This window comes from Eschrichtius robustus, chromosome 17 (genome assembly GCF_028021215.1).
Source record: "Eschrichtius robustus isolate mEscRob2 chromosome 17, mEscRob2.pri, whole genome shotgun sequence".
In the NCBI taxonomy this organism is placed as follows: Eukaryota; Metazoa; Chordata; class Mammalia; order Artiodactyla; family Eschrichtiidae; genus Eschrichtius; species Eschrichtius robustus.
This window is the reverse complement of record NC_090840.1, coordinates 9,797,203-9,809,948: the sequence shown is the minus strand read 5'-3', so window position 1 is coordinate 9,809,948 and position 12,746 is coordinate 9,797,203. Positions and strand designations below refer to the sequence as shown.

At 42.9% G+C, this 12,746-nt stretch overlaps 1 protein-coding gene and 1 long non-coding RNA gene across 4 annotated transcripts in view; both read left to right on the top strand.

The window, feature by feature from the left end:
• Positions 1–432: 432 nt before the first annotated feature.
• TTPA (alpha tocopherol transfer protein) overlaps positions 433–12,746 on the top strand; it is a 19,842-nt gene continuing 7,528 nt past the window's right edge. For 2 of the 3 annotated variants that reach the window (XM_068525707.1, XM_068525706.1), the window contains exons 1-2: positions 433–636; positions 7,631–7,784. In XM_068525707.1, coding sequence (XP_068381808.1) covers positions 433–636; positions 7,631–7,784 — 358 coding nt within the window. Of the gene's footprint in view, positions 637–7,630; positions 7,785–8,552; positions 8,677–12,746 lie in introns of those variants that run through there. The other variant, XM_068525708.1, reaches the window with a different exon arrangement.
• Positions 808–3,508, top strand: LOC137751231 (uncharacterized). The gene is made up of 2 exons (XR_011070726.1): positions 808–1,024; positions 3,203–3,508. It is a non-coding gene; the product is annotated as an uncharacterized lncRNA (long non-coding RNA).

Sequence of the window (12,746 nt, the reverse complement as noted above, 5' to 3'; positions counted from 1 at the left end):
GGAGGGAAGGGAGGGTGGGAGAGAGGGAGGGAAGGAGGAAGGAAAGGAAGGGAGGGAGGAAAGAAGGAAGGGAGGGAGGGAAGGAAGGAAGGAAGGAAAGAAGGAAGGAAGGGAGGGAGGGAGGGGAAAAAGCAAAGTACGCTAGCAGACTATTCTTAAAACACCAAACCAACCAATCACTACCAGCTGAGGCAAACAAACTTTGTCATTTTTCCCCTTGACGTCGAACACCAGTGCCTTCCTCACTGGGAAGGCTGGGGCTCCGACCTGGAGCTTGCAGAGCGCTGAGCACGTCGGGGCTGCCACGTGGTTCCGCGTAAGGGGCGGCCGGGCTCACCCCTGCAGGCGGGGCGGGCGGCCCGCGGAGGAGGGGCGGAGGCGGGCCCGAGCTCTCCCCGGGGCCCGGGCCGCGGCGGGAGCGGGGCGGCGGGCATGGCGGAGGCGCGGCCGGGGCCGGCGGCTGGGGCGCAGCTCAACGGGCTGCCCGACCACTCGCCGCTGCTGCAGCCCAGCCTGGCCGAGCTGCGGCGCCGGGCCGGGGAGGCGGGCGCTCGGCCGGCGCGGCGGCCGCTCAGCGACGCCTTCCTGCTGCGGTTCCTGCGCGCCCGGGACTTCGATCTGGACCTGGCCTGGCAGGTAAGGGGTTCTCCCCGCCGGGCCGCACCCGGGGGACGGGCCGGGGAGCCGCGGCTGGGCCCGGACCCTCGCCGACGCCCGGCTCGCCGGCCGGACCTCGGCGGGGACGCGCCCCGAGCGCACCGCGCGGCGGGAGCGGGAGCTCTGAGGATTCCCGCGCTGGTCCTTCCCGTTTCTCTGGGTCGTGGAAACGGGGAAACCTCGAGAAAAGCTGGAGCCTTCTAGGGAGAGGGCCCGTTTGACCCCAAGCGCTGGAACTCTGCCCTGCACGCGTCTCCCGAACCTCTCACGTTTGGGGGAAATGCCTCACTCTCCGCGGCAGAGCGGGTGAGATCAAAGAAAAGGACAGCTGAAAAGTGGGAAGCCTGGAGTTATTCCATCTTAGCAGGTAACTCGACGTTTGGTGGGGGAAATGAAATTGCCAGTAAAACTGAAGATCTAAAGCCAAATCCTAGCAAACGAGTATTATTAATAGTAATACTGAGGTGTCAAGACGGGAAAGCAGTGCAGAGTGTTTTGAGTGGGAGGATGGGGATGAGGCGCTTCTTTTGTGGCTCCAGGTGTGTTATCACAGCTGGTTGAGAGCAGGGTGGTGGGAAGACAGGAATCAGAAAGAGGGGTACGACCTTGAGTTCTGGCACTTTGGACTCAGCATCCTCACCTGTTAAATAACGGTGAAAGGGCCTCCCGCGATGACTGGTTTCCAGGACTGAACATTAACCAGTTTAACGGAACAGGACGTACCCAGCACAGAGCCTGGCACGTAGGAAGCGCTCAGCAGTTGAACTTGATCTAGCCCTTTCTCCAAGTGGCTCGCTCAGTGTCACACGGCGAGCTGGGAGGCAGAGGAAGTATTATAGTGCAGAGTCCCAGCTGTCTCAGTATGAGAATTTTTGTTGTTGGTAACTAATTTTTAATTGAAAAAGTAAGAAGTACAGACGGTAAAAAAAAAAAAAAAAAAAAAAAAAATCCATAAATAGTAAAGAATGCAAAGTAAGTTCCTAAAAGTAACTTTCTAAGGGAAAAAATTCCTCACCCCAGACCTTAGCTTGCCAGCCTCCTACCCAGTGGCAGTTACTGTTACCTGCCTCTTACCTTTCCAGGTGTGATCTACAGTCACACAAGCATGTGTATGTGTTTTACATTTTGCCTTTTTAACATAATTTATCATAGAGATGAATCTGTTTCAGCATGTGTCTTATTCTTTTGGGGGCTGTGTACTATTGCACTGTCTCAGTTTATTATATTAAAATGTATTCACCAGTCTCCGGTATGGGACATAGGAGTGGTCCTCAGACATTGGCAGTGCTGCCGTGCATGCTGTTCATTCCTTCATCCAATGATTATTTTTTGAATTTCTACAATTTGCTTGGCAGTTCACAAAACACAGAAACCAAGACAAATAGGGTTTCTTCCACACCAACTGGGTATTCTAGTATGTCTTTGTCATTGTATCAATACAAAAATAGGAAAATCGGGGCTTCCCTGGTGGCGCAGTGGTTGAGAATCTGCCTGCTAATGCAGGGGACACGGGTTCGAGCCCTGGTCTGGGAAGATCCCACATGCCGCGGAGCAACTGGGCCCGTGAGGCACAATTGCTGAGCCTGTGCGTCTGGAGCCTGTGCTCCGCAGCAGGAGAGGCCGCGATAGTGAGAGGCCCGCGCACCGCGATGAAGAGTGGCCCCCGCTCGCCGCAACTAGAGAAAGCCCTCGCACAGAAACGAAGACCCAACACAGCCATAAATAAATAAATTAATTTTAAAAAAAAATAGGAAAATCCTTATAGGATAAGTTGAACTTGCACAATTGCTGGATGAAGGGCAATGTGCATTTTCAGTGTTGATGAATAGACCAACTGTCCTCCAAAGTGTTTGCACTTATTTTATCACTTCTATATTATCAATACATAATGGTGTCTTTCCCCATGTTATCACCCATGCTGTGTCACCAAACTTTATGATCTGTGTGTCAACCTGCTAGGAACTGGTTCTCATTATTATTATAATATGCATTTATTTAATTACAAGTAAGGTTAATCATCTTTCATATATTTAACATTTTAAAATTCCTTTCTAATTAACTGCTTGTTTTGCTATTTTCTTCCATGTTGTTTACATAAAATATAAAACATTTTATTCATATCTTCATGTATTAAAGAAAATAGGCTGTTGTCCTAGTTTGCGGTTCGTCTTTTGACATCGTTAATGCTATTTTCTTTCTGTGAAGAATTTTAAAGTTTTTATGTAATCAAATGTATTGATTTGATTGTTCTGTGATTGCTTCTAGTTTCATAAGCTCTTCCATTCTGCAAACTTTTCTCTAGTAATTTATGACTTCTCTTTTTTATGTTGGAGTTGTCCATCTACTGGACTTAATTTTGACATTAGGAATGAAATAGGAGCCTACCTATTTCTTTTCTTTTATCAGGTGGCTACTAAGGTGTCCTCATACTTACTCAGCAGCTACTAGATGTGAAGACACAATCTCAGGTCCAATGAAAAGTGTAGCTCTAATGGGGCATTAAACATTTATAGGTAACTTACGATTAAAAGTGTATGATTTACAGGGCTTCCCTGGTGGCGCAGTGGTTTGATAATCTGCCTGCCAGTGCAGGGGACACGGGTTCGAGCCCTGGTCTGGGAAGATCCCACATGCCGCGGAGCAACTGGGCCCGTGAGCCACGATTACTGAGCCTGCGCGTCTGGAGCCTGTGCTCCGCAACAAGAGAGGCCGCGACAGTGAGAGGCCCCGCGCACCGCGATGAAGAGTGGCCCCCGCTTGCCACAACTAGAGAAAGCCCTCGCGCGGAAACGAAGACCCAACACAGCCAAAAATAAATAAATAAGTAAATATTAAAAAAAAAAAAAAAAAAAGTAATGTCTAAATAGAAGATGAAATAAAATTTACCTCCAGCCTCTGTGTTGTATATTTTTTTCCTGTATTATTTATTTTCCTGAATTGTTTTCATTGCATCATGTCCTGGAGGAGCTGGCTAGCAGGACTGTGTCCAAATCTACTGGATAGGAATCAAGTTTCTGTGAACTCTTTGCCCTATTTTTCTGCCAACTTGAAAGGAAAAAGGGAGAGTTAGAGTATGAAACTGTTTTTTCACTTTCCTCCAGAGGCAGTTCATTCAATTTACACTCCTTTATTTAAAATATGAAAGCCCTATAGTTTTAGTGTATGAAGAAACCTTGATAAGTCCCTCAGTTTTAATGAAGTTTCTCATTATTCTAGCTTTTGTATTTGAAGTTATAACAAATTAGTGACTTTTGTGAATTCTAATAGCTTTGGGAGTGCCAGCTACTTTGGTAAGTAGTGTTTACGTGGATTATCTCATTATTTTCTCATTTTAGAAGAAACTGAGATGTAACGAGTAAGTAACTGTCCTAAATTGCAGTTATTAAGGGGTAGAGCAAGAATTTGAACTTGAGCTGAACTCAGGGGAGCCTGCACTCTCAAGTGAACTATACTTGCCCCATCTGTTTAAAACAACCAACTGTTAACCCCTGTCTGTTCTATATATTCTTGTGAATATATAGAATCTTATCTTTCACAAGTGAATATTCCTCCTTATATTTTTGCTCTACGTGATACGTTTTTTATTCTTTAATTATTTTTATAGTTTTCCCAAATACTTTAATGTTTTCAAAGTTCCACTGACACTCCCTGCTAATTTCCCACTAAATGCAGCTTCTTTTGTAAAATTCACCGTATGCAGTGTCAGTTTCAGACTCCACTCTGCTCCTGGTAGATACTACCCTGAAACAAATGTGTCATTTCTTCCAGTTTAGTTTTCTTACCAATAAAATGGGGTAACAATAGTTACCTCTTAGAATGGTCGGGAGCAGGAATTGAAATGATGCCATTAACCCCTAGAAAAGTGGCACAAATATGGTTGTAATTTTGTTGGAAAGTACACGAAAAATGTAAGGAGGAACCTACTCAGTTACAAAGCAGAGTTAAAATAAGCTGTAACTTTTTATATTTATTTATTGCTAGTGGTGGTACAAAACAGGTGCCTTTCGGTAATGAATATTCACCCGCAGGCAATTTTTTTTCTGCTGTGGACTTTATGTGGTTTGTTGGAGAATTGCTCAGTAGCAGTTTACATCATTTACATAATTTATTTATGTCAACCAGACTTTTGAATTTATTTATCAGTGGAAAAGTAATAATCAAAGATCCAGGTGTAGAGCCTTCCGTTTGCAAAAGTCAAGTGTCAAAAGTATGAGGGCAATTTGTGCATCTTTATGAAAGTCATTTTTTTCAAGCATGTGGATCCAGCTGGTTTAATCATGTATTAATTTATTCTTTCATTCAACACATGTACCTATCTCCTAAGTGCCCAGCACTCTGCAGAGATCAATAAGCTGAGGAACCTGCCTCTATTCCCTAAAAGATCCCTTTTTTAAAAAAAAATAAATTTATTTATTTCTGGCTGCATTGTGTCCTCGTTGCTGCGCAGGCTTTCTTTTGGCTGCGGCGAGCGGGGGCTACTCTTCGTTGCGGTGCGCGGGCTTCTCTTGTTGTGGAGCACGGGCTATAGGCGTGCGGGCTTCGGTAATTGCAGCACGTGGGCTCAGTAGTTGTGGCTCATGGGTGCTAGAGCGCAGGCTCAGTGGTTGTGGTGCACAGGCTTAGCTGCTCCGTGACATGTGGGATCTTCCCAGACCAGGGCTTGAACCCGTGTCCCCTGCGTTGGTAGGTGGATTCTTAACCACTGTGCCACCAGGGAAGCCCCAAAAAGATCCCTGTTAATGAAGCTATAACTTTTATTATTCCATGGGAAAACAAAATTGTTACTTCTGTATTGGAGCTCCTATGCTGCTTCTGGTGTTTTTCTTGAATTAGAATTAGAAGGACTAGTTTTCCATCCGAGGGAACTATGAAAAAAGTAATGAACATGAAAAATGCTAGTAACACTTATTCTGATGCCCCCTAAGACAGGAGAAGGAAGAGAAATTCATCTTATAGAATAGAATGAATATATCAGGATCTACAATGTGTCTTTTGTTTTTACTGCTTTTGGAATCTGCTATTTAGGTCACCAATAATTTCTTTGTTGGCAAATTTACTGACTTTTTTTCTTTCTAACCTCACTGTTGCATTTAACTCTTAGTAACATTCTCTTTTTTTTTAACAGTTAGGGAAAGTTTCTTAAACGCAGAAATGACAGGGAGAAAGAAAGAGAAAGAGAGGGAAACAGTATCAGAGAGAAAGAAGTGAGGAGCAGAGCAACACAGATGCCTTTCCCTCCCTTCTGTACATTGTGGCACCAGTTCTCCTGTGGTCCAACCAGATTCTCTCTTCCTCCAGCCATTCCCAGCCGTTGACGTCCCCCAAGGCTTGGAATTTCACCCTTTACTTGGTTTTTTAAACTTGTTTTTGCAGTTTCTCCTCCAGAGCATTACTACTTCGTGATTACAGTTCTCATGGTCATTCCAGTGACTCTCAAATGCAAAATTTGTCCTTTCCTTTCATCTGAACTTTGATTCCACGTTGCTAATAGATCTCTTTAAACTCAAAACAAATATACTGTCATTTTAGAAAAACTGAGAATGCTGAAAATCATGGAAAGGTAAATTGAGATATAATACATTTTAACTGTGTAATTTGGTGTCAGTATTCTCCACAATACACTGGCAATGTCTGTATTATTTGTAAATGCAGAGTAACCATTATTGGTGGTTTTTTTGGAAAAAAAAGAAAATGTGGTTCTTTCAAACCATATTTTGCTAAGACCTAATATCCAGGCAGACTGTTCCACTGGCTCTCCGAGTGCATACCACCGTTAACAAAGTCGATTTTTGTTGTTTTCTGTTAGTATGGTATAGAAATGTTCCTTTCTATCTTTTTTCTGGGAGAGAAAATAAAAACCAAAAACTTTTAGTTATCTTTAATATAAACCTGCACTAAAAACTTGGATGAGCAGTTAATCTAAATAACTTTCCCTATTAAGAAAACAGCAAGGCTGACTACCCCTCGTTATGCCCATGTATGCTTTACCCAGAACGCTGCAAGACACATGTTGAGAAAACATGACTCAGAGGAGTTAAATACACACCAAGACCGAATGGATAGTAGGTGGTGGAGTCAAGGTTTTCCTGAAGCAGCAGCAGCCTGGGAATCAAGCTCTTCACTACATAGCATGGCCTGTATGATCCAGTTGTCACCAACCGGTGAGGTCCAAAGAGAGCAGGGATTTTATTCTGCCCACTGCTATACCTCAAGTGCCTCACTAAGTGTGTGGAACATGGCAGATGCTCAAAAACATTTGTAGAGTTAATTCATCTGATTGATTTCTTTTCTTCCTTATTCACGAAGACTAAAGGTGGATGTTTCAACCTTCTATTGCTAAGTGACAAACCAACCCCGAATTTAGCAGCTTAAACCAGGGCTGTTTATTGTAATGCGCCACTTTGGGCAGGGCTCAACGGGGATGGTTCGTCTCTGCTCCACGTTGCATGAGATGGGACCATGGCTGAGGTCAGGCTATCTGAGATGGCCTCTCGTTGTCCAGGGCCTCTCTCTGCAGAGATTCATTATTTAATAATCCTACGTGGTGTCTGGATCCCAAAAAGCAAAAAGAGAAGGTCTCAGGCTTCTTAACCAAGCACGGTGTTACTTCCGTCAAAGCGAGACACGAGGCCAGCTCAGCTTCAAGAGGAAGGAATCAAATGGACTGCGCCTCCTGGTGGAAGGAATGACGTGCACACCAGGCGGGGAGGCGTTGTTGACAGCTATCTTGGGGAGACTCTTTACCACAGGAGACAAATAAAAATTCCTCAGCTTTGAATTTGTGACTGACTCCTATCACCTGAGATCCTGCATGAAGTGTGCTTTTAGTTTTTACAGCTAAAAAGATAGCCCAGGTTAGAATCCTGACATAATAGATGGCAAGGGCCCTACATAATGCCAAGACTTTCCTATCGCTCTTACAAAATGCTTACCATGTATGCTATCTGGAGATAATTTTTATTTTATTTTCCAGTTACTAAAAAACTACTATAAGTGGAGAGAAGAATGTCCAGAAGTAAGTGCAGATCTCCATCCTAGAAGCATTCTTGGCCTTCTGAAGGCCGGCTACGTCGGCGTCCTGAGAGCCCGAGACCCCACCGGCAGCAAAGTTCTGATTTACAGAATTGGTGGGTCATACACAGCACTTCCTGTTTTTTATTTTTCTTGACTGCCATATCGGAAGCTTCCATGAGTTCATATTTAAGAATTTAGCTTTTTAGGTTTTAACTTGGGTTTCATTTAGTCTTTTTTTAAAAATTTTTTTAATTTTTATTTTTTAATATTTTCTTGGCTGCGCTGTGTGGCATGGGGAATCTTAGTTCCCCAACCAGGGATCGAACCCACGTCCCTTGCGTTGGAAACCCGGAGTCTTAACCACGGGACCGCCAGGGACGTCCCTCATTTAGTCTTTAATGTCCCCCAAATATAATAAAACTGGCAGTTGTGAAAAAATTATCCAAAACCAGTGAAAATCCTACTTCCATTCTTCCACACAGTTAACTACATAAAATAAGAGGAAAAGAAAACAGAGAAGAGAAATAGGTGGAAAAGGTAAAAAAGATCAAGGTAAAGTGTTTCAAAAATTCAAATGAGAATTCTGAACTATAATAATACAAGCTCCACGAGAGCATAGATTTTGTCTGTTCTGTTCGCTGATGTTTCCCAAGCACCGAAACCAGGGCATGGCACATGGTAGGTATTTATGAGATATTTTTGGCGTGAGTGACAGAGTGAACAGCGGTTGGGTCCTGCCCCAGGCTGAGGAGCGAGGGGCTCATTCTCCAGGTGGAGGAAGGGGAGGAAGGGGCCGTGGGAAGCAGCACCCGGGCAAGTGTTAAAGAACCCCTGTTGCACGTTCCCTCTTTCTTTTCACTGCTTCCTCTTTTCACCCCTAGGTCCTCCTAGTGTTTCCTGGAGGCTGGAAACCTATAACTTCTGCCCCTCCCTTCGACCTCTGTGTGATTAAAAATGGCACGAAACGGAGGGTTCACACTGTCCCCAGCATCCTTTCCTGGTCCGGTTGGAATGACAAAGATAACCAACATTTCATGAGCAGAATCTTATGAATTATCCTCTTACAGAAACTTTCACATCTGTAAATATTCTAGGGAACTTAAAGATATTTATAGATTTGCTTTTCCTGCCCACTTATAGATAAGATACATGCCTATAACTCAGCACTTGGTTGTCTTGCAAGAAGATCCTGCATTTAGTTCTTGAAAAGGTAGCACAAGACTAAGTAGAATGATTCTGTTTTTTTCTCCAGCTTCTGTGTCAAATACAATGGGGTTAATCGTGAAGTCGTTGTCTGTAAACCCGACATTACAAGGGCTCTTCTGTCCTGTCCTTGCCTCACCGGTGTTATAGGAAGTTGCATGAGGTTCCCTGAGTTCCTGAGGGATAGCGCTGCCAGATGTAGCGAAGTATCTGTGTTTTATGTAGCAAGTGAAACTGTTTTATAAAAACTACAGAGTGTCCAGTTACATTTGAATTTCAGGTAAACAATGAATAATTTTTTTTAGTATGCATGGGGCATACTTAGACTAAAAAAATATATCCAGTTTATCTGAAATTCAGCTTTAATTGGGCTTCTTATATTTTATCTGGCAACCCTACTCAGGGGTCCCAGGAGCACGAGACTGAAACCTACAGATGATTCCTTCTGCGAGTATCCTGGCTCTGCATGCCTGGCTGGAGGTTTTTTGGGGTTTGCTCATAAACAAATTAGGGCATGTTAAGAAGTAAAAATGAGACCTTAATAGTGAAAAAGCAAATGTGCTACTTTGATCAGAAACACCTTAAATAATAGAAGTCAACAGTCTTCTACTGTTTAGCGAGGGCCTCTTTTTCTTTTTTTTTTACATCTTTATTGGAGTATAATTGCTTTACAATGGTGTGTTAGTTTCTGCTTTATAACAAAGTGAATCAGCTATACCTATGCATATATCCCCATATCTCCTCCCTCTTGCGTCTCCCTCCCACCCTCCGTATCCCATCCCTCTTAGTGGTAACAAAGCACCGAGCTGATCTCCCTGTAGCGAGGGCCTCTTGCAGTTATTAATTTATAAGTGTACTGTTTAACTCAAAGAGATTTTAAAATCAAGAAAACATATCAGTTCAGTGACGGTCAGACAGGAGAGTATGCAGCAAATCTTCTGAGTGTTGTGTAGAATAACATGTTACTCCAGGGCGAAAGGAGAAACTCAGAAGAGTTTTACGAGTGAAATGAAAGAATAGGATAAATTTATATTTATAAATTTTCTAAATTTAATTGAATTAATGGGAAGAACTAAAAAAAAAGAAATCTGTGGCAGAGCTTTTTGGGTAGAACGTTAGCGTCACTCCTTCCCTGGTACCATCTCTGGGCAGTGTAAGCACTGAGAAAATGCACAGAACCTTTTCCTCCAGTCCAGCAGGACAAGCCAAGGTGAAACTAAGTTTTTGCCATTATTGGCCTATAAGCCAAAGGGTATAATTTTATGCTTTTTTTTTTTTTTTTTAATTATTTATTTATTTATTTATTTTTGGCTGTGTTGGGTCTTCGTTTCTGTGCGAGGGCTTTCTCTAGTTGCGGCGAGCAGGGGCCACTCTTCATTCATCGCAGTGCGCGGGCCTCTCACTATCGCGGCCTCTCTTGTTGCGGAGCACAGGCTCCAGACGCGCAGGCTCAGTAATTGTGGCTCACGGGCTTAGTTGCTCCGTGGCATGTGGGATCTTCCCAGACCAGGGCTCGAACCCGTGTCCCCTGCATTGGCAGGCAGATTCTCAACCACTGCGCCACCAGGGAAGCCCGAATTTTATGCTTTTTGAGACTCACTACTGTACTACAGCAGCAAAAATAAAATTTAGCAGCGAGCATTAAGTTTTGACTGGCTTGGTTCTTAGGGACACAGGTTCTAGGGCATGCTGCCTGGGTCAGAATCCCAGCTCTGCTACGTCTAGCTATATGGAAAGCTGTGCAGCTGTAATTCCATCTTCTCATCTCTCAAATGGGCATAGCAGAAACTTTCCTCGTAGGGTTGCTGTGAGCATTAAATCTTGCAATACAGTATACATAAAATATAATTAGAAAATCACCTGGTATGTACTAAGCACTCAATAAATGTTAGATAGTTGCTGGTGAAGGAATTAAAAATGTACGGCAGGTTTTTCTTTTGCCTTAAAGGAGCTTAGAGTCTAGACCAGCAATGTCCAATAGAACTTTCTATGATGGTGAAATTGGTCTCAGTAGCTACTAGCCACATGTAGCTGTCGAGAACTTGAAATGTGGCTATCGCAACTAAGAAGCTGAATTTTTATTTTATTTACTGTTAATTAATTTAAATGTTAATTAATTTAAATGTACATAGCCACATATGGCTAATGGCTACTATTTGGACAGCACAGGTCTAGACAACTATGTTGGTGGGCTCAGAAATTTAGGTCAGTCACTATTTTCTGAACTGCAGACTTTCAGTCATTCTGTTCATATTTTGCACCATTATAGCTTTCAGCCAGTGTCTGAAGTGGTACAGTATACGTGAACTGGTTTATCCATGGGTTGATTATTCAAATTCTTACCAGGAATCTGAGGCTTTTAAAAATAAAGGGCAATTCCATTGTACCTTTCTAGGAATACTTCTAATTATCCCTTCTCTTTCTTCATCTCTAGATTTTTCCTTGCTATTACACACTGTCCATTAACAATTAAATCTGTTAGGATCAGCCATCCAAAAGCTCCTTAATCCTGTAAGTCCCTCCAGCCTCCACCCTAGCCGTCTCCCCACACCCCTTATTCTCAGGCACATTTTTAGAGTTAGTGATGTTCACCATCCACATTTTCTCCCAGGTCCTCTCAACGCCCCCTGGTCTGGTTTCACTGCCACCTCTCTCTCTGGTGAAATGACCTTAGCAAATCATCGGTGACCTTTTCACCAAATCTAATGGATGTGTTTAGTGCTATTTCACTTGACCTCTTTACACAGCAAACCTCTTCCTCTTTTTTGAGATATCTGCCTCCCTTCTCTGATGCCACATTCTCCTGGTGTTTTCCTCCAACTTAACTGACTGTTTCTTCTTAGTCTCCTTTGCTGGCAGTACGTATTCTACTGTAAATTCTGAAATTCCTTAGGACACCGGCCTCAGCCTCCTCTTCTTAAGCTACTTATCTCTCTACCATAACAGAGAAACATAAGTCCATGGTACTCCCGGCTATAGACCTAAAAGCACAGAAACTCTGAGATTTGTATCTTCACCCCCATTATCTCTTTGTTCCCAAAGCTCCATACGACCAGTTCCCTATCTCAGCTGTATCCAACTGGAAATCTCACAGTCACCATTCTAACATGTTCAAAACTGCCTGTGATCCTTCCTTGCTAAACACTTTTCTTCCAGTGTTTCCTAACTCGACAAATGGTACCACCATTCTACCCAGTTGTTCAAGCCAGAAACTTTGGTATTTTTAGAATTTTACCATTCCTTAGTCATGAATCTTTTTTTTTTAACCCTTCATCTTGTTAGGTATTGCATGAACCTTGTAATCTGAAGATTTGCATCTTTTTCCAGCTTTGGAAAAATTTTCTCTGCTGTTACTATTCCTTTCTTCTCTGTTCCCTATTCTCTGTATTATTGCCTTCCAGAACTCTAATTAGTTGGATTTTGAAACTTCTGGATCTAGCTGCACGTCTGTTAACTTTTTATTCATCCATATTGACTCCTGGGTCTTCTGTGTTGAGATTGAGAGACTTCCTCAGCTTGATGTTCCAAACCATTATTCACTCGTTGGCTGTGTCTTTTCTGACATTCGTCCCATCAACTGAGATTTGCTTGAATTGTCATCTTTTTTATTTCCAACATCTCAACTGATTCTTTTTCATAATAGCCTGTTCTTATGACAATAGCCTATGGTATCTTTTTTTCCCTCACTGAAACAATTTTGTTTCTTTTAATGTTTCTTGCTTTATTAGCTGTTTCCTTCAGTTTTAGTGCCTTTGTCTATTGAGTTTGGATCCTCTCTTCTTTGTGTGTCTGTGTCTTTAAAACTATTAAAAGTCTTAGTGGTTGCATATCTTTTTTAAAGATCACCTGCTTGCCTATCCATTACTGTCAGT